Genomic DNA, 22538 nt, shown 5'->3' on the forward strand with positions numbered 1-22538 from the left:
GTGGATTTATGAGGACTATGGTTGACTGCTCCTCAGATCTCTGCAGGGTAAATCCATACAGCTAGCTAGACTATCTGTCCAATCTGAGTTTTCTGTTGCACGACTAAAACAACTTTTGAACGTACACATGTTCCACCAAAATAAGTTCCTTCCCGAGGCTATTTTGCAGCGGCACCGTGGCTCCGTCTGGCGCTTACCACCGCCCAAGACGATTGTGATTGGTTTAAAGAAGTGTCAATAAACCAGAGCATGTTTTTCTCCCATCCCAGAATGCTGTGTGGACTAGCCAGATCCTCCTCCGCAGCACTGTGGAGGAAGGTCTGGCAATGTGAGACTATATACATACAGTATGTGTTTTATGTACAGTAACTTTATACTTGTCTGCCATATTTCAGAGAGAAATATTATGTTGCATTTCTTGGGCAAATGCAATTAGTTACTTTTCAGAATATAATAAGCTAAAAACTAGGTGATTCTCAATTTTTTTGGCCTGTGGCCCCTTACAAAAAAGCATTACCTGGTTGGGTTCCCCTTGTCATGTTTCAGATGTCTATGAGTTGTTCAGCAGTTCCACCAAAGAGGGATTTCTCCTCTAAACTTCTTAAATGGTTTTAGTTAAATAAGTGTTCCAACCTCCAAAACTACACAATATTTCACAAAATAGCAAAGATTAGAGGGGAGTCTGAAAAATGTACACACATTAGTGTTGTGGAACCCTTCTTTCCTCTCCCATTAACCATCTCACAATCAGGGTTCAAAATTAGCACCATTTACCAGCCAAATGCTGGTAAAATATGCAATTGGCTGGTAGATTTGCTTCACTCACCAGCCAAAAAACAATAGTAATCTTTTGAGTGGCTGGTTAAATTTGAACATTCACTAGCCATTTGGCTGGTGGATGAAAAAGTTAATTTTGAACCCTGCTCACAATCCTTCAGATTTACTTTGTGTCCCTTTAGAGGGGGCCCGACCCTGAGGTTGAGAACCACTGGACTAACTAACTGCTAACATAAAGTCATAAACACCGCTAGTGGAGGTGCTACCAGCTACAACAGTAAAATGCTGCTCACACATGGGTGCATCATATTAACAATCTAATAATGTCATATATATAAAATAATAAGAGCCATTTTTTTGCAGAATGAGTACTTTTACTTAAATAGATTTATCTGATTCCTCTGTACTTAAGTATGATTTTTAAATGAAACGCTTTTACTTGTAATATTTTTATATTGTGGTATATTGTACATGTAAGGACCTGTTTGTTTCCTTACCACTGGATAAAAGCATTGAAGAAGAGGAGAAGGATGGAGGTACTGACTGTGACTGTAGTCTATCAGCTCTATAGGTGTCACTATCTAATCACTGCAACAGTTTGAAAGACTGTGCAGATCTGCTCATCACTAGCATGTCACACAAGAGAGGGTTTCAGTATTTGCTGTGTCTCCCCCAATCAGGCATCTCTGCAGCACTGTGAGAAGTTAATCTTTGTTGACGGTGTGTTGTGCACTCTTCCGTGGGCCGGTTGGGTTGGGACCTCTCCTGGAAAGCCTGGTCTGTGCTCATATAGAGGGGGATAATTACCAAACATGCAGCCGACAGCAGCGACACAAAAGCCGCTTTGACTTCCTCACTGCTGGTCGCCTCCAGGGGATGGTCCCGCTCCCTGCTCACCCTGCTCACCCTGCTCACCCAGACCACTTCTCATCACTCCTGAGAGGCAGAGACATCTTGTTCCATAACAAGACATGAAACTGACTTCTTTCAGCTCCAGTGAACTGGACATAAACCCCGACTGACAACCTCCAGTGCCCAAACAGAACAGGGAGAGGCCGGGTGGGCCAGGACAGAGGACAAGAGAGGGGTGGGGGCTGCACAGGGCGCACTAAATAAAGTTGTTATTCACTTTAATCTTACATCTTGACGGGAAAACAAAGCTAACTTCAATTTAAATCTAATTTATCCAGTTCCAAAGAATCAACTGCAACATTTGCATTTCAACTGTTTTGGATCTATTTCACAGATATTTGTCAACTTTTCATGTCTAAATTTATGATTTCTCTCCATGGTGCTCTCAGAGCTATCTTCCCCCTCTCAGAGCTCAGCGTGTTACAGCAATGAAAGCATGACGTGCTGTAAATGTAATGGGCCGGGAGTGATTGTTTCTGACAAGCAACAAAACACATCGTCCCTCCCCTTAAATTAGTCCCCCAGGAGGGAGTGGGGTGAGGGGTTCATGTCCCAGGAGACACATGGACGGGACAGCATGCCAGCATATAGCATGAGTATGCATGTGCCTTTCAGCATCTAACCTAGAGCCGTACTGGTGTTTTTGAATTGGTGAATTAATATAATAACGTTTGTTAACCTGCTGAAAAAGTGGGGTAAACAAAACAAATCCTTCCCTAAAATGAATATGCTCATATTATACTTTTTGGCTTTTCCCCTTTTCTTTATTGTGTTATATATCTTTTTGTGCACATTATAGGTTTACAAAGTGAAAAAGCCCAAAGTCTACCCCAAAGGGACTTACCATCTTCCAGAGAAAACACTGTTCACAAACTGCTCCAAAGAGCTCAATTGTAGTCTAGCCTGTACTTCCATGACAAACTTTTTAACACACGTTATAATGCTTGCCTAGCTGCTAGCATGGCACTCCCTCATACTCTGCAACTGACAAGCTAGCAGTACTTACTGCGCATGTGCAACTCCCAACAAAGATGGTACAGAAGTGAGAGGTCTCACTCTGTAGCTAAAGCAGAGAGCTCAACACACAGGGTGAAAAGAGGAGCTGCAGCAATGTGCAGTACAACACAAATATGGTGTTTTCTGAAAATTAAACCACATAAACCTATTGTGGTACAACCTCTAAATACAAGTATGAACCTGAAAATGAGCATAATATGAGCACTTTATAATATGCTATATTCAGCACACTGATAGAAAATATATCCATGTTAAGTAACATTATTTTGAGTAGATTTAGCAACATATTCTGACTTTTTTCAAATTCTTTCCAATTTAAAATTTTACTGAAAGTAAAAACTATATTTTTGAGGCAAGATTAAATCACTTGTTGAGAATCATGTGTGCTTGTTTTGTTGAACCACCAATACAACATCAAGGCTTCCAAGAAGACATTTCCACTTTAAAGCATTAGGTTTAACACTGGCCACAATATTTACTTTTATATTTTGAAAAGTTATTCTAGAAAACTCATTACATACATTTCTACAACCTCTTGAAATGCATTACTGCCCTCGGTAGTCATGAGAAGTGTGCATGATGTCACCTCTGTGTTTACACGTGCATGGAGAAATAAACAATACAACAAAACATTGCTCTACAGCACCACTGGTGGACAAAATCTCCACGGGGTTCCTTTAAATGATTGAAAGACAGATTAAAATATAGGTATATACAGTATACCTTCTTTAAATTACAATTTATTTCTAAGAGCAGTTGGGGGAAAACCTAAATGTAGAAATGAAGCACCTGAGGCATCACAGAAATTAATTGCTGTGGTCATGCGCACAGAAAAGTGAAAGTGTTCTGCCAAAATGAGGCCTCTTTGACACCTTTAGTTATAAAGTTGCCTAAACCTTTTGCTCCTATAAGTATCATTAAATGTACATTAGAAGGAAAGTACAAGGTAAACAACAACAACAAACCCTGAAGTGGAAATAGGCAGACTGATTTAAATCCTAAGTGGAAATCATTTAGTATTTTCAAAAATAAGGTATTATGTTGATCAAGGTTAAATACAGAATATTGTTGACACAAAGTGCAAGCTGACGAAGTCTGTAAAAGGAGAGCAGCCGCATTAAAGCTCCATGTTATCCAGCTTTATTATTCATAGCGGGCCAGGGATAAATAGGTAGTTAGACTGGGAAAAAAGGCAGTTAGCTAGTCAGTTAGCAAGGGGTTAGCTTTAAAGCAAGCCCTGATTTGTGAAAGAGGGAGTGGGAGGAGTGGTGGAGGGCTTGGCGTTCAGGAAAGCCTCTCCTGGGCCAGAAGAAAAGGATTTGGCCCAGATGCACGCAGCGATGTTAACTTTGAGTGGCCCCTGTGGCTCAAGCTCAGTACCCCCTCCTTCTTACTTCCCAAGCCCCCAGGTTGCCTTTGCATGACATCATCCCCAAACTATGCCCCCCATACCCATGTGAATCTGAGCTGTCACAATCGGCAGCCACCCCCATTAAACTGTACTGCGCCACAAACCCATACGTTTCTTTTTCTCCCCCCATTTCCATCTCTTCTTCTACCACCAATCTCCTCCCTTCTTCTTCTTCTTTAACCCCCAGAAAGGCATTGTTTGAGTCAGGGCTTGATCAAAAAACTGTTGCCCGCCAACCACAGGGCTTTCTGTAAATTCAATAAGGCCACCTTAAAGATTTTCCTAATTAATGGATGACATCTTTGGCTGGAGGAGAGGCTAGGCATTCTGCTCTAGCTCGCTCTTTGTTCGCCTCCTAATTAACTTTCCTAGGTCACTCAGGTCCCCGCAACCTGAGAGTGAAGAGCCCCCATTGAGGAGGGAGTTGTAAACTTACTTTTTTTGCCTCGGCACTTAAAAGGGGAAAGCAACTATAGGGAACAGAAAATATCCTATTTAAGTCCTTTGTGAGTGAACTGCTTGCACATGTTCCAATAAAGGAAGTCTTCTAAATAAGCTGCCATGTTGCTCTCCGCTCCCCCTCTTCCTTCTTTATCCCACCTCTTTCACTCCCAGTTCCACAGAAAGGTTATGAATGATAGCTCTGGGTTGAGGGGGGTAAAGGGCCAAAGGACAGCATCTGGGCATTGTGGAATTGTGAGCATCTGAAACTTTGAGGGAATTTGAGGATGGGAAAGCACTGAGCTGTTGGGTGGTGGGTTGATTGAGAAAATGTGGTGAATATGAGAAAAAAACAAGTGCCTCTATGCCCTTATCATTGTTTGTGTGTTTCTAAAGGACCCTATGTCTCCCAGCTGCTTTTATCACTCATCATCTTTATCTTTCAAAGTAAAAAAAAAAAGTCCTACATATGAAACATAACATGCATTCTGTTGCCATTTCATTACTTCAAACTGGACACAGATAGAGACGTCATCCTTATATTGTCATATTTTATTATAAATATGTTTTATTATAAATTGAGTGCTTTATTTGTTACTTACAAGTGATGTTTTAAACATAGTCCTATCATTTTTCTAGTGCAAACAAAACATTTAAAGTGACATAGAGAGTAATTTTTCAAGGAAAGAAATTTATGCGCACCTTATCTTTATTCTCTGATTGATTTTTTTGTTTGTCGGGCATTGCAAACTAGCTCAGACTATAAATGCCACGCGGTACGTGGCTTTGGTCTGTGCTATAGTCTTGGCACTAAAAATAAAACAAAATGAAATATAACATGGATTTTTTAAGAAATATATGACAAGTAAATTAAAAACTGTAAAAAAAAAATCTATATATATATATATATATATATACGATATGTTTGCACCACTATGCTTTTGAGACAGTGTTCATTCATCAAGTGGTTACAGGTGTAATGAGGGAGCCAAAAAATGCATCATAAATTCTCATGTGTGATTAAAGCTTTCACTTTTTCACTTGTGTTTACTTGTGTGTGGTTGACCCTGAGGAAGACCAGTGTGCCATGAGTAGACATTGGTAATCATGTAGCCATTATAATACAGGCTTTTAAACCTTTGTACTGGCCTGAAGGTCCATGACCAAAATGTTGTGTCTTGAAGGAACTCAGCGCTGACAGTGTGCAGGAATTCAATTATTTCCTTCACATGATTCCATGACATTTTGAAGCAGTCTAACCCATTTTTGTGGACTGTAGCCCATCAGACATCAGAATCACCTGCATTGTGTTTCATTAATCATAACCAACTTCCATTGTTTTTCATTCTGCTTTAGAGGTAATTTGCATATATACACAGTCACTCTCACATTATATGAAAACTAAAGACTAAACTATATACACAAAGGATATCTGTCACTAACCCACAAATGCCACATGCTCATCACTATTCTCATCATGTCACCTGACACACACTCATACGCTGACCTAGATCTGCTCTCCAAAGAGCCTCATCACACACATTACGCCCCAGTCTGAATACAGGCAAGGTCGCATGCCCTGATTCTATCAATGAATCTCCAGTCCCTTGGGTGTCTGGGTGTCTGGGTGTGTATTAAGACCCGTGAGGTGAGTGTGAGGCTCCTGATGACAGCTCCTGTGCTGCAGGGTCCCCGAGGGTTAATGACGAGTGGAAACCGTGACCCTAGACCGTGACCGTTGAACCTGACCTGTGGAGCCGGCTGGATTACATCAGGAGAAGCAGGGCAGAAGCAAGACTGACTGCTGAACAGAGCAGGATGAACAGCAGAATGACTGTCAGAGTGACTCCAGGTGAAGCACTGCTGATGACAGCCATTCTGTGGTTAATCTGTGTGACGGCCGAGACCACTGTTCACACTGTTGCTGCTTTTTAAAGACATTCTGTGTGTGTGTGTGTGTGTGTGTGTGTGTGTGTGTGTGTGTGTGTGTGTGTGTGTGTGTGTGTGTGTGTGTGTGTGTGTGTGTGTGCACGCGTGTGATATGCCACTGATGGGCAGCAAACTATTAAGGTCCCCCTTCACTCAAAAATGTATTTTGCTTATTGTTTCTCCACTTGGATGATTGTTTGACATTTTAAGGCTGTTTTCACATTCATCTGCTGGAGACGGAAAGTTTTTCTGTGATCACCTTAAATCTAAGTTGAAGATGTGAACGATGTATAGAGCATGATTTTGTGACATCCCAAATGTAGTTCGGCCAATCATGGTCCATAAGCATAAACCTCCAGTCCACATACACTAAGATTGAATTTTTCAAATGAATAATTTTGAAATAAAAACATATTTGCATATTTGCTGTATGTATACTATATACTATATGTATACTGACCATGTACATAATTTATATCATAATGTACATGCAGACATAGAAAAGTATTTAAAAGTTTTAATAAAGTAACAATACAACTGTAAGATGTAATTACATCTGTTAAGTTTGTTTTATTGTAAACTGTAGAGTTTACCCATTTGTGTACCTTCTTACACTGTATAATGTAAACTTAACTTTACAATACAGAGTGAATGAGTGTAATAAAGGTATGTTGACTTTGTCGATATTATTATATATTATTATATTATCAAAACTTTCTTTTAGATTTGATTTGATTCATGGATCTACACAAACACACCAAACCAATGGATAACATGTTAAAGGGAGAGCACTTAATCCCAACATGGACCCAAAGATGTGGAAAGACAGACATAAAACATAAAACATGTAACATTAAAAAACTCAAACTACACCAGTACAAATCAAAATATAAACAGCTCAAGTAAAGAATGTCATTAATAACCTGTCACCTTACTCCATAAATAAGCTCTAACCTGACTCCTGAGAGTAAATCTTGTTTTTGTCATCTTCATAATCAAGCTTTCGGCTACATTACATACATTACACCCACAAATCTAGTCACCTCTGCATGACTGAAACCTGTTTTTTCAACTCCTGGCATTTTCACACAGCACATGCAGGCAGAATATTAAATGAACTGTAGATACATTGATCACATGGCGGGATCCTTGGCTCTCACATGTTTGTCTTTGCAGTGTGAACAGACTAAGCCCCTCTACTCAGCTGTCATAATTTGTTAACGAGTCTTTTCAGAGAGGGAAAAAAGAAAAAGAGAAGACAGAAAAAAAGAAAAGAAGGCTCTTCACGAGTGACTGAAAGCAGAGGTCCATCCAGAGAGGGAACCCAGGGGCGACATCAGACCGATTTCAGACCAGCCCGTGATGGCATCTCTGTATATTTTAATACTAATGACCCTGGCCGCAAAGCCGCTTCTAAGCCTCCAACAGGTGCCCCAGCCCCACTCGAGTCTGAAAAACCGGGATCATTCAACATCCCACTATCCACAGAAGCACCACCACCGTGCAATAAAGACTGCAAATGAGGAGGATGAAGGCAGAGAGGAGGGGGGGGGGAAGACATAAAAAAGGTGGACAGGGAGTTAGAGAGTCAGCCATCTCTTGCAAATAAGTTTTTGAGTCACTTTCCCCAGCTAAAACATGGGTCGATATTTCCCCCCACCCCTTGAGAAAGAGATTGACTTTTGTTTGGAGTTTGTGAGAAGTGGGAATCAGAAGCGGGACAATGGGACTCCCCACGGTGAGAGGCTGAGAGGAGCCATCTCAAATCAGTCAGCCAGAGGACTGACTAATCCGTCCATTGTCCCTCCCCAGCCACCGGCCGCACATCAACACATTCGCCCCCCATTGTCCCCCACCCTCATGCAGCGGGATTTGCTCTCCCCAACAGCCAGTTTTGTCCACGGCAGTTCGAGCGGAAGTTTCTCACTGACAATTTGCCCCAAATAGATTTGTCAAAGCGTCCAACTGCACTGCACCGACTTGTGGGTTTCTGGGTTTGGGTTCTGGGTCTGGGGTTTTTTTTTGGGGGGGGACTCTTCTACGGTGAGGCCTTGGCGTATGTGTCTAAATATGTAAGTGCGCACGAGTTTGTAATGTGTGCGTGCAGAGGTGTGTCTGGATGTAGATTACGCACCAGTGGAGGAGATGGTGGGACCACGGTAAAGTCACTGATGTGGTGGTCCCAAGGGACTGGGATCAGGAATCTCTCCTCAGTGTTACTGTGATCTGACACTTGTGCTTCTTGATGAGTAAATTCCTGTATGGTATCAACACTGCCAGAGGGACACATTCAACACTGGGGCCACCAGCAGTGGTGGGAGAAGTATTCAGTTTCTGTATTTAAGTAAAAGTATTAATACACTGTAAAAAATAAAATAAAATAAAAACTACTCCATTGCAAGTAAAAGTCCTGCATTCAAAATCAAAAGTGAAGTGAGTAAGTATAATCAGGAGAGTGTACAAGTAAAGGTTGGCCTGGACAATGCAGAAAATATCCCCTGTGAGATGTATACTGTTACTGTATATATTAGATTATTATTATTATTATTATGCATCCATGTGTAAGCAGCATGTTGCTGCTGTAGCTGGTTGAGGTGGACTTACTTGTTTGTATCTATTATTTTCATTATTCATCTTCTGATTATGTCTTCTTCATTAGTTTATAAATTATTTGGTTTGTAAGAATTCAGAAAATATTGAGAAGTGCCCAGAGCCCAGAGCCCAAAGCCACACCTTACGAATGCTTGTTTTATCCAACCAAACCTCAAAATTATAAAGAATAAATCAGGATTCAAATAATAATTTTTTTTATTTTTTTAAAGTGCAGCAGATCCTTAAATTTGAGAAGCTTGAACCATGAAATGTTTGGACTTTTGCATGAAAAATCATATAAATGATTAGCAAAAGAGTTTTGATAATATTAATGTTCTGTCAATCTAATTGTATCAGCTCTAGTTGTTTATACTGAGAGATAATGTTGTCTTTTATGACTGAATATTGTGAAACATGTATGAATGTTGGATGAAATAAAGAGGGACTTTATTTACTAAAGCCTTGGTGTAAAGATAAAATTACTTACTTACTTAAAAATTACAAATGCCAACTTGTCCTTATCTAATAGGAGAATGTTTACACGAGACAAAACCAGCTCAGTAGCATGTAGGTAAATGAAAAAAACAAACATATATTGATCAATTTTTCTCTGTCCTATTGGGTTCAGTCAATTGACTTTTTCCACACAGATAATCCACCACTGCTGTCCATAGAGTCCTACCAGGTACATATAATAAAACAAACAAAAAACAAAAGTCAGTACAGCCTGTAAATGGAAATTTCAGTTGCCATTTAAAAGCCTGTCGATTAGTTTGTTCCCCTTTCCATGTTTTGAATATTTAGATTGTTCTAAGTTAAAGGCTTAGTAGGCCTCATGGGAGAGCATGGGAGATCCTGATTGACTGAATGGTCTGTCTGATTGTCAAGATCAGAGCAATTACTGGATTAGGGGACTCAAGTCAAGATCACACCCAGTTCAGAAACACTGAATGCATGAAGCAATGGATTAATTCAAATACAATTACATTTTAACTCATTAAAATATGAACAGTATCTTTATGAAATATCTTTGATTACTTATAAATTAAGAAGTAAGGCTCCTTTAAATTCTGAATGAGCACGCGGACAGGTAACCTGCATCTATTTAGTGACGCCTGTTGTAGAACTGTCCATGGTGCTGAAATCAGGCCGCATATGTTTCACTTATTTGGACAGTTTAATAATATTTAAGACCATTGAGTATTAATATTATGTAGGAGAGGGTTGTTTTGTAGCTTTGTTGAACAAGCCTGTGCCCACTCACATTTTCTGGCTATCTGTCATCAAAACAGCTGATGGAATGATTCCTCACTGTTAAGACAATGAGCTAAACAGCAACAGTGTCTGCGGGCTATAAGGTGACTGACTATGATCTCCTCGGTCACGTTTAAAGGATGCATGGCTGCGTGGTCGGTTTGAATTCTCCCCATTATTTGCACTCTGGAGCTTTGTGACTTCTCCCTAAAGCTGATTGGTTCACGCCTGGTCGATCAGGGCCTGCGTAGTGATAGCAGTGCATAAAAGATGGTTAAACTCTGGCCTCCAGTCGGTGATTGTCTATAGGAATAACAGTAAGAATATATATATATATATATATATATATATATATATATATATATATATATATATATATATATATATAGTATACTGTATAGCAAAAACTGTCATTTGTCAAATCTTTATATACTGTATTGAACGAATGGTGTTATGATAATTTGCTCATCATTAAAATGTCAGCCTGAACAACAAAAGTCAGCAGGTGTGTAAACCGAACATACCTAAAACAACATGCTATTTACACCTATATTATTCTACAGGTGTTTTCTCATTGTTCAAATATCATAAAGGATGTCAAAACATTCAGAGCACACGTATTGTTTAGTGACTTCTGTTGGACTCTTACTCGTTTCTCGTTGTCTAAGTCTATCCTATAGTATGTCAAGTATTCGCATACTGATGCTGAGCTCCCAAAAAACAGATACACGATCCACTGGCCCCTTTGTTAACGTCATTTCATTGACTGTTGGAGGAGAAGAGAGTCACTAATACAAAAAAAAGTGAAAGAAGGCAACCCCGGCAACCATGATGTTGGTTATATTTGTGTAAAGGCTATCAGTGAATGAGAAGGATTAGGACGAGTTAAGGAGATTATGTCACACATTCACCATTCACCCCACCCCGGCAGCCACCCACACACATGCGCACACACCGCACACACTTAGAAATAACTGAACATATTATTGATCTGTGAGAATAGAAAAATTATTTGTTTTAATTTAAGACACGTTAATTCTGTTTATATGTGTAGTGTTTCATTTCGTAAATTAATCACCAACAAAACAAGTGGTCGTTACTTATCCTTTAGACAATAGTCTGGAAAAGGGTCCCTAATAAAAGGTCTATTGCATTGTTTGGGCTATTTAGGAAGTAACTAAACTCATTTTTGAGGACCAGAGGCTTTCTGTGTGTTTCTGCAGGAAATCAAAGGAATATTATAGTGTTTTTTTTCCTCAGGCTTGTTAGTCTCCAGCCTCGGCTGTTCAGCTAAAGGGCAGGTTGAAAGACACAACAATGGCTGATTGCAATTAACTACGCCTCTCCGCCTCGCCCCTGTCCGCTTAAATCGACACTTTGTGAGTCCATATGGCCTTTAGTGTACCGTGGGAATGAACACAATTAAAAACAGAATATGGATTTCTGGAGTTACCCGGCGAAAGCGCAGCAAGCTGTCAAGGTCAGGGTGTCAGTGAGCGGGGCCCTGCAGCCCTGCAGCCCTGCAGCCCTGCAGCCCTGCAGCCCTGCAGCCCTGCAGCCCTGCAGCCCTGCAGCCCGGCCCCGAGCCTCCGGACAGCCGGCAACGGGTGATGTGCAACATCAGAGTGGACGTTAAACCTAACATTAAACCAGTTTACCCACTAGTAAAAGACAGTTAGTAAATTAATTCATTAATAATTTCAATGCATTGAGGCAAAAGAGAATAAAAGCAATATCGTACTATTATGATCATTGTTATTGTTTATTATTAAAGTGAATTTTCTGCACAAGAAGTGATGTTTTTGTACAATTCTATTATCTGTTTGGTGTAAAAGTGGAAAAAGTGTGAAGAGTGTGAAGAAAAACAAAGAGTCAATGGAAGAACAATAATGAAAAGTGTGATAGTAGTGGAAGAACTATATTAAAGAAAATAAAAAAAAACATTACTTTTAAATTAAAAAAAACTACACAACTAAGATTAAAATGTTTACTTCAGTAAACAACGACAAAACTGCACTAAGAGCTAAGTAAAAAGTTATTACTGTTGTTGTCATCGCCACTTTTAGAGGAGTATTCAAAAAAATGTAATTGGTCTATTTATATATTTTATTTATCTAATGATATAAGCCATGATGTTTAAAATGCAAAACGGGCGCGAGTGCAAGTCATCACATTCAATTTTCACATTTTCTGTTTGTATGTATAGATTGTTTTCATTAACTACATTGGTTAAAGTTAGTCTTTCATGCAAAAACACTTTTTATTTATAATTATATCACATTCCAGGAGCCTTGTTTTTGCCTCACAGTGCTGGCTGTATGTGTGTTTGTATGTTACTGTCCAACTAACGAGCTCTAACTTGAGATTAATCATTCTTTGAATGGGCACTTGTAAATACGCCAAAATAAGAGCTTAGTAAAAACACAGGTTGATAAACACTGAGATCAGTGAAGCTCAAAATGACTTCAAAATAAGCCATTAACAAAGGAAAGACATGCAACAGAAACAAAAGCTATATTTCTTCAATATTAAATCAATCTGAATCGTTCTAATCTGTGATAATGTAACAAACAATTCAATCCAATACATAATTAACAGCTATAATAAAATCGGTATCATTGTACCTTAGCTGTTTGACAATTGTTCTGACTGATCAGTGTCTGTGGGTCCCAAGCACTTATCCTTGAATCTTAAGGAATGCATGTATAACCAGACACAATAGTGTATGTAGGAAATGAGGAGCATGACACTGTTTTATGTCGAGCCCCATAACCCCCCTCTTCATAACCTCTTAGTGGTCTAACAGCATACCTCAGCTCAGCATAGTGGTCATGATTGCAAGTTTTCTGCAGCACCGTCTTCAATTCAGCTCAATTTGTTGCATTTTTTTAAGTTCGAATATGTTATGTAATATTTTGAATTGCATTCTTAGATAATGTTTGTAATGGGATTATTCATTATAGGTCTTTTTAGTTGGTTATTGTAAGACATGCACATGAATTCAGAGCTAAAACAAATCTAAATGTTGCAGAAAACATGTGTGCAACACGTGTTTTGTTTGTTTTTCTTGCAGTGCTTCTTGATCCATGAGCAAGGCACTTCACATCACTTGCACACACGTTCACACGATCACTCACATACACACTCCCTCACACGCCAGTGACGTCATGCTGGAGTTTGGAGTAGAAAGCCAAGTGGATGAAGGAAGTGGAGATCTCCACCCTCCAGCCTCCCCCTGACACTTCTCATAAATATTACCCAGGCTTATTTGAGGAACTCGCACCACAAAGTCACATCGTGTCTTGGGTTTAACAAGCTTTCACTTGTCAGAATATCCGAAATTAGATTTTTCTGTTTTCACACCGCTTTGGCACCGTCAGATGCGCTCCAGGCAGCGTATTTCCAACTCCAACTTTATGCACCGGCTGTTGCTCCCTGAGGTGGAGGGCTGCTGTCGCCGTTAACCGGTCCGCTGCAGTCCGGTTCTCCTTCCGTACAGGGACCCTGCATATCGGAGACGAGCATTGTCTCATACAATGTACAATCGTATGTTTTAATTTGGGTTTGTCTATCGGAGATCTACTCTGTAAAGTTGGACGACTCGGGACATTGACTTGCCGATCTCATCGCCGCTAAAGACTTGAAGGAAAGTGCAACGGGTAACGAGTGTGATCGTTTTTGCCAGTGAGGATAAGAAGAAAAAGAGGACATTTTTCATTCTCAACTTTGTTATTAAGTCGAGAGTCCATGATGAGCAAACCCGCCGGATCAACAAGTGGCTGTCTGGATATTCTGAATGTCAAATCAAGTAAGTGTTCCCTTTACTGATGTTTGTGGAGAATACAAGTAGCCCGGTGTGTTAGAATAAGTGCTCTATGGGCCTTTATCTGACATGGAGTCTAAACATGAACATAAACCTGTTGCACGCTTATTTATGTCTCTCATGTCATCCGAGCTTCCCTACAATAGTTAAGTCAGTTCATTCCTTATGGTCTTATGCGAGTAGTGATCCGTGGGAAATAGCTGTGTTCTTTTCCGAGTAGCCTACACACACAGTTGGCTGCGTAAACTTGTGTTCATGAGCGATAATTAAAGCGCCCTAATTCTGACATCTTTTAAGAAATTGAATATAGTTTTTGTAAAGTTGAACTACTTTTTTAGGAGGTAAAGATATAACCTTGCTCCGAATATTCCTTTCGCGTCCCTCTTGATGCCACTTGTTGCCTGTAATTACATTTTCAGCAACTTCTATAAAAGAGTAGCGATATAGAGGGATATATTTAATCACTGATAATATATGATTTTAAAGATTGTATAAGATATCCTTCTCTTACTGCACTGTTGGTTTGCTCTTTTAGACAACAGCACGTATCTGTCTTTATGTGTCTGTGTGCGCGCGTTTCTATACTACTGTAAAAAATTTAATTTATAAAATTAATCATGAATGTGTTCAGTGGTTTTAAATTCAATTGTTGAGTATTTTTCTGGCGGTATTGAAGACTTATGGTTTAATGTTTGAAATCAAATTGGATTGTTTTTCTTGACCTTTGCAGTTATCCCTCTGTTAGGCCTCATAATAAATCCAAATTATTATATTATATTATTAGAATCACACTTCGATTATAATTTAATAATAAATGTAGATTATTGTGCCAAAATATAGGACATTTCTATTCATTTTACTGGGTTTCTTTCAGCATCGTTCCAAACGTGTTGCTCAAGTCAAACTGTTGCTTCTGTTGTTTTATCTCCAGGTGCTCAAATGAATCAAAATTGCTGTTAATAACCAAAATGTTTTAAATTATAATAAAGAAAAGGAGACTACAACATTACAACTACTGCCACTCAAGTTCATACCCACATTATGGGTGGTCAGTATAAACATTTCCTGCACTCAGTAAAACTTAATTTCCAGTTCTTTTAGCAGGTTTTCGCCTTGATGGTGATTACGTTAATAGAATATGCCATATATCTTCAAGCAATTACTGCACACAATGGAGACGAACTGGACCCCCACAGCGGGAAGTTAAATACATTTCCCCCCTTCACAACAAAATTGTGCGTCATTTTATTTAATTGACTTTCAGCAATCTACAGTTTTATATTTCTTTGAGCTTATCTGGTTGAAATTTTACGCACGTTCGTTCATCCTCAATTTAAGAACAGTGAAAACTTTTATTTTGCGAGTGAGCAAATTAACTTGACTTAGCGTTGGTTTAATAAATGTCTGTTCATCAGTAATTGACTCCAATGAGTACAGCTAACATTTGTATTATTAGTTTAAAAAAAATCCAGATTATACTTGGCCTTTAGACAACTACACATTGGGATGTAAGCTATTGCACAGCAGGTTTAATTGTTTAAACTACTCTCGCGATGAAAAGATGACTTTCAACAGGCCAACTCTGCAGAAACTTTCCAGACTAAATGCTACATAAAACGTTATTTCTCTCTATCTTATGGCAATTACACGGCTGTGGTCAACAGTTAAATAACCTATGGCCTTCTGATTCTTAATAATCTGGCAATTGAAGCCCTATAACTCTCCTCCTGAAGTCATTGTTTTTGCTGCTCAGTAGTTATTCCCATGCTACCCTTTTTGACGGGTCACTGGTGAATCAATGAGCAGGTGGCAAAACGTCAGTGTAATTACATAGACGGCTTTTCCCTCCAGAATAAAAAAAAGACTCCCTCATATGCATACAAATATACTTCTTTTTAATAGATCTGAATACAAAATCTTTGCACCAAAAAAATCACATTTTTTCATCTACACCGGGGTCGATTTACATACACTTCATTTGAGTTGGTGAAACGAGTTGGTGCGCATTATTCTCATGGTGCAGTGTCACTCCCTAATCCTGGGGCCTATAGACCTGCGGGATAAAGCAGCTGTCGAGTCCCATTATGAAGGGGAGTTGGCAGCTTGTCGAGATCCAGGCAGTCAGACGAGGTTCAATGGGGGAAAATCATTAAGTTAACACTTTCCCCTAATGTCTCCATTGTGCGCCCTCAGGCCATTGTCTTAGAGAGCTCAGATATGACGCTTCCCACCGGACTTTATTCTTAAATGTGCGCAGTGAATTCCGAGGCGCTGTTCAGTGTGTGTGTGTGTGTGTGTGTGTGTGTGTGTGTGTGTGTGTGTGTGTGTGTGTGTGTGTGTGTGTGTGTGTGTGTTTTGTGCGGTTGACTGTTTGTAGGACGATTTGTCCATAGCTCCACGGCGTAAAATGTCTAAAACGACTTCAATTTTCGCATTTATTCGCTCTGTCCACAGTGCCAATTTAAGCAGCTAACATGACAACTCTACGGAACTAAAAACTCAGTAAATGAACGATTTTCTCAAGTTTTGTGGCAACTTTGGAAATTGTTCTTGCAATTTACCCAGATGTTCAATAATGACGATAAACAATAGTCACAATTTGCCATGACATGTTATTCATTTGAAATTGAGTTGAATTGGTAATTGAATGAATGGTATTTCATTGAAATTTGGGCCTTTCTCAGGTAGGATTCTGGACATCCCATGCAAAGTGTGCGGCGACCGCAGCTCGGGGAAACACTACGGTGTTTACGCCTGTGACGGCTGCTCGGGATTCTTCAAGAGAAGCATCCGCAGAAACAGGACCTACGTCTGTAAATCTGGCTCTCAGGTGAGGCCTCCTCTTTTTTTCTTATATATATCCTTATTTGAGTATTGGGGCAAAGGTGCAATCTCTATAAGCCAGCAATGTTTGATCGTGTCGTTTTTGCATCAGATTTTGTAGAGAATCAATCAATTTGGAGATGCAACATAATAACATAACTGGACGTTTATCAATTAATAGTGTTGTACGCCTAATAATCTATCACGTTCAATCAGTAATATCTTATCAGTAATCTACAGTTTCTGTATCTCTCCCAAGAGAGATTTGTATTCTCAGTGTTATTAGAAGCAGGGGTTAAGTGACACGACGTCCCTGGTCCTCATCCAAAAACCATTAGCTTTACGCACGGAATGCGTATTTTACGCGCAGATTCTATTTGCTTTCCCCTTCTGGCGCTGTGTTAAGTCTCCCTTGATGAGCCTAATTGTGTCATGCCTGGACCATTAAGTATTGGGCTAAACACCGCGCTGCTATAATATACCAGGTGTAATCCAATCTAATGTAATGACTCGAAGGAGAGGATTTAGGCAGCAGAGGGCGGGATAGAGTACTTATCCTGCGGGATGAGGCCGCACTGGCGCCGCAGGGGAGCAGGTTGATAACTACACGATAATAGCACGATCTTTCACCTGGAGATTGGCCTCCCAGGAAGATATTAGCAAGAAGCTTTTGGTTGTGCACTCTAAGAGAAATTCAACTGAAGGCTGTAACTCTCTTTCTTCCTTTCTTCCCCTCTCTCTCTCTCTCTCTCTCTCTCTCTGTGTGTGTACAGGGTGGCTGTCCCGTAGACAAAACTCACAGAAACCAGTGCCGAGCGTGCCGTTTGAAAAAGTGTCTAGAAGTGAACATGAATAAAGACGGTAAATGGACATAATTTAATTAACACTTTTACAGTGGCGTTTGGTTGGAGGTGGGCAGCAGGATGGAAAGTGTATTAAGGCTGTTAATGAAGGCTGAAACGAAGTAACAGGTTGAATTGCCTACTTCACTTATTTTAAAGAGGATGCTATTTACACTCTGTGGGAGCATTAATGGAGATTACAGCTCATTATAGCCAATTATTTTTTCTTTCTCACAAACAAAAGTTGCACTTTGACTCCCTGATTTTAGGAACACTCATAGTTTAGTTCAATAAAATACACTAGTAGTCACTAATAAAGAAATTAGATAAATAAGCCATTTACTCCTGCAGAGATCATTCCTTCACTGTGTCCCCCTGATGTCCCGTTTCACAGCCGTTCAACACGAGAGGGGGCCCCGAACGTCCACTATCCGCAAACAGGTTGCCCTATATTTCCGGGGCCACAAAGACGTTCACGGATCATCGACCCATTTCCAGGGATCCTCTCTGCCCGGCCCTCCTTTCTTCACCACGGTCACGCAACTGGAGCCTCACAACCTGGAGATGAGCGGAGTAGCCACCACACCGGAAAGACAGGCCATCGTGGGTCTGGCACAGCCCACCCCAAAGGTATATTTTGGGAAACAATTATTTTTAATGTTTGTTTTTTTTTATCTCCCAGGATTTAATATGAGTTATACTTAGCTTACATGGCTAGTTGTCCTAAAATAACCTCCAAATAAATAGTAATGAGTGTACAGGCTAGTGTGCTTTCTTTGGAGTTTTTACTTGACATCTATAGCATTTAATGTCGTTTTTTAAATCTAGAATGATCAGAATAAACAGTTCATTTAATAGTTTATGATATTCCGTGGATATTTATATTATAGGCTTCCCAAATGTTATTATAGGATTACCGTTTTTTCTCCGTAAGGGGTTAGAAGTTGAAATTCTTGTTTGCAGCCTGTATAAACCACAAATCCGCCTATTAGATTTCTCACAGTAAATCCACCACAAGCAACACTAATAACTATAAAACCAGGTGCTGGGGCTTGGAATTTGACCTTTGTTGTTCACCATTCTGTGAACTTCATTCTAACATAAACTGATACATTATTGTGATGCTAATCTCTTTCACTTCATCCAGTATCCCCATGAAGTCAGCGGCACACCCATGTACCTGTACGAGGTGGCGACGGAGTCTGTGTGCGAGTCGGCGGCGCGCCTCCTTTTCATGAGCATCAAGTGGGCAAAGAGTGTTCCCGCATTCTCCACCCTCCCTTTATCTGACCAGGTAACGCTTTAGAGTCCAAATATTATCCTGCAGGGCCTTTTAACGTGAGTGGCCGTCAGTCGATTTGGTCTATAACCGACGGTTCTAAGATATTTTAATTTGATATAATTTCAGTTTAAAAGTATGTAGGTCAAATTATGTTAAAAGCTGGGACTTTCACAAGCCTTACTAAACGAACTCCCCTGTGCACAATATGGGAAACAATATCCCTCATGTTTTACGCACGAGTTACTATTGCATAGGTACTTAATACGATTCAAAAAGGCTGAATTCATGCTCCATTGTGGGGTACAGAGTACAGTTGAAAAATGAAACTCTTCTTCTTTGCAGCTGATTCTGTTGGAGGACGCTTGGAGAGAATTATTTGTTCTGGGCATCGCGCAGTGGGCCATTCCTGTGGACTCGACTACTCTTCTTGCTGTTTCTGGTATGTAACAAGGCACGAGAGAGCTTATCTGAATACAGACCATAACAGCTGCAGAGTAAAAGTGTTCGCACAGTCAGTGACAGCATATCATGTTATCATAATGATATTTCTCCATATTTATTCGTAGGTATGAACACCGAAAACACAGAGTCTCAGCGGATGAATAAGATCATGTCTGAGATACAAGCACTTCAAGAGGTGGTCACCAGATTCAGACAGATGCGTCTTGATGCAACAGAGTTCGCCTGTTTAAAATGTATTGTGACATTTAAAGCCGGTGAGTATTATTGTCTAGAGCAGGGATCTTCAACGTTTTTTAAGCCAAGGACCCCTTAACTGAAACAGAGACGGATCAGGGACCCCCTACTACATATATTGTATAAAATGAAGTTGTATATTAAACTGGGCCTACAATAACTTTTAGGGCAGCCTAAAGCCTTTATAGATACTTTTTTTGCATAAAATACTAAGCTATTCAAATAGCCTAATAATTGTCGGCATGATTTTATAAATTATTTTATAAATCATGATGTGGAACAGTCAATCCTTTGGGATGAACTGTATCTGTGCTACCTTAGTGACTACCTTACCTATGGGCCAGTAAGCCTATCATCAGTGGGGATTTATATTAGCTAATAATATGTTGGAATCATGTTAAGACTTTTTAATTTTTTTAAAAACGTTCAAAAATTAACAATAATTTGGAGCCCCCCCTGCAATGACTCTGAGGACCCCCTAGAGATCCCGGACCCCCTGTTGAAGATCCCTGGTCTAGAGTGTTCTCATTTAACCGAACGAAGGTCATTTACCATTATTTCCACTTAAGTGAAGCTTCTCTGCTGCCTAAACCCAACTCTGGAGAGGGAACGGGAATAAAAGCAAAAGTTATTTTAGCAATTACTAATATTTCATTGTTAATGTAATACGTCACATTTTAATTAACAATTAAAACCCTGCCTCTGTCTTATATAGTTCCAACGCATGGCAACACTGAGTTAAGAAGTTTCCGCAACGCCAGCGCCATCGCTGCACTACAAGACGAGGCACAGCTCACTCTCAACAGTTACATACACACCAGGTAAGATTCAACCGAATCAATCTCTCAGATCGATTGATCTATCTATCTATCTTTCAGATCGATCGATCGATCTATCAGCTCGATGATCTATCTATCTATCTGATCGATGATTTATCTATCTTTCAGATCTATCTATCTATCTATCAGATCGATGATTTATCTATCTTTCAGATCTATCTATCTATCTATCAGATCGATGATTTATCTATCTTTCAGATCTATCTATCTATCTATCTATCTATCAGATCTATCTATCTTTCAGATCTATCTATCTATCTATGCTTCACGCCTAGGTTGAACGTCTTGTGCAGGTAACTATTAGCAGCCAGATTCATTATAAAGTTAATGAGGCAATGAGCCGCTGTAGTATCTTGTAATTGTACACAGGTGTTTTAGCTGAACCTCATTTTTAATTAGCAGCTATTTGTATCACAGGTGTGCGTAATTGGGTAGGTTGACACTCTGCACAAAGAACCGGAGAGAGAGAGAGAGAGAGAGAGAGAGAGAGAGAGAGAGAGAGAGAGAGAGAGAGAGAGAGAGAGAGAGAGAGAGAGAGAGAGAGAGAGAGAGAGAGAGAGAGAGAGGCTGTTTTTGACCCCAGTGTTGTGTTTCAGGTACCCGACTCAGCCGTGTCGCTTCGGGAAGCTGCTCCTGCTCCTACCAGCGCTCCGTTCGGTGGGCCCGTCCACCATAGAGGAGGTGTTCTTCAAGAAGACCATCGGCAACGTGCCCATCACCAGGCTCCTCTCCGACATGTACAAGTCCAGCGATATATGAACCCTCGCCATTTGAAAAGACTTGAGCTGAAAGCCCAGAGACCCACCCAGCAGTCAACAGAATTTCAAATCATAGCAGGTGTAACCGTGGGTTGAATTATTGCTGAGCACAAAATCTATTAGGCTGTCTTAAAATAGCCCATTTAGGCCTAGACTCCTTTGAAACAAAGACTGCAACACAGCCGGAATTCACCAAGTACCTATAAACAGTTGCTTTAGTTAAGAATTAGCCTATAACTTTCATTATAGATTTACCTTTGTGATAGCCTACTGAAACACTGCAATCTCTGGTGTGGCCACCGTGTATATCGCCTAAACACTCTGGAGAGCACCTGCCAAGTATGTCTGACAAAGAAATGTTATATATTAAGACGTTTTTCGAGTGTCTGTGAGACCAATGAGCTTGACGACCAATTCAGTCTTTTATTGCTGTGATCAATCCCAATGGAGGAAACCAAAAAAAAAGAAAAAAAAGTATATGACGCATGCGTAATGGGGGATGTGAATCGCTGTCCCTCGATCCGGTGCTGAAACCAAACGCACGGGGCAAAGAAGAAGTGCCAACTCTATGAAGAAATAGAGGGAGTGGGAAAGACTTTTAAAGCATATGCTTGCATTGCTTCTTGACTGTAAACTACATTCATCTGAAGATGGTGTTTGTATTTAAGTGGTTACTGTCCTGTTTGTGTTGCTGTGTCCTGTTTGAGGCTGTTTTAGGTCGACTTTGTGAAGTTAGGCACTAACACTGGATAAAACAATATTCAGCACTTGGAAATGTTTTTGTGGCCTGTGATGTTTTTATTCTGTTGTAAATATTTGGAGTTATAACTATTTAGAGTTGTAACCGAGAGAATAAAAGACACTGAATTAAATTGCTTTCAAATAATATAGATATGAAACTACCAGCGTAAACGTAATGGTCAATAATGGTGATGCTCTTCTAAGATCTAAATCTTCTTATCAATGTAAAAGTACAATTTCAAAAGATTTCCCAGTAACACTATACTATAGGGTACAAAAAGCATGCATATGTAACTAATGTAAGACTTGATTTAGTGCCAGATATATAATATAAGAAATGATCGAGTCACTATGGGTTTGCAATTAAGGATTGCCCATTTAAAATTAGTGAATACATTCAT

General features: G+C 39.8%; 1 protein-coding gene across 1 annotated transcript; it reads left to right on the plus strand.

Moving 5' to 3' along the window:
* The first annotated feature begins 13535 nt into the window (after positions 1 to 13535).
* On the plus strand, positions 13536 to 22268 carry nr2e1 (nuclear receptor subfamily 2, group E, member 1). Its single transcript, XM_031322177.2, has 9 exons — positions 13536 to 14141; positions 16841 to 16986; positions 17753 to 17840; positions 18216 to 18451; positions 18969 to 19115; positions 19446 to 19542; positions 19670 to 19819; positions 20515 to 20620; positions 21235 to 22268. The coding sequence occupies exons 1-9, from the start codon at positions 14081 to 14083 to the stop codon at positions 21395 to 21397; spliced, it is 1194 nt and encodes a 397-aa protein (XP_031178037.1). The 5' UTR covers positions 13536 to 14080; the 3' UTR covers positions 21398 to 22268.
* Positions 22269 to 22538: the final 270 nt, after the last annotated feature.

This window comes from Sander lucioperca, chromosome 19, assembly GCF_008315115.2.
Source record: "Sander lucioperca isolate FBNREF2018 chromosome 19, SLUC_FBN_1.2, whole genome shotgun sequence".
NCBI lineage: Eukaryota > Metazoa > Chordata > Actinopteri > Perciformes > Percidae > Sander > Sander lucioperca.

Excerpts from the sequence above, each read along its gene's own strand:
- nr2e1 (XM_031322177.2), top strand. The coding sequence starts at position 14,081 with ATGATGAGCAAACCCGCCGGATCAACAAGTGGCTGTCTGGATATTCTG. Across the intron at positions 19,543-19,669 it reads TACTCTTCTTGCTGTTTCTG|GTATGAACACCGAAAACACA; the intron begins GTATGTAACAAG and ends ATTTATTCGTAG. Across the intron at positions 20,621-21,234 it reads AACAGTTACATACACACCAG|GTACCCGACTCAGCCGTGTC; the intron begins GTAAGATTCAAC and ends GTTGTGTTTCAG.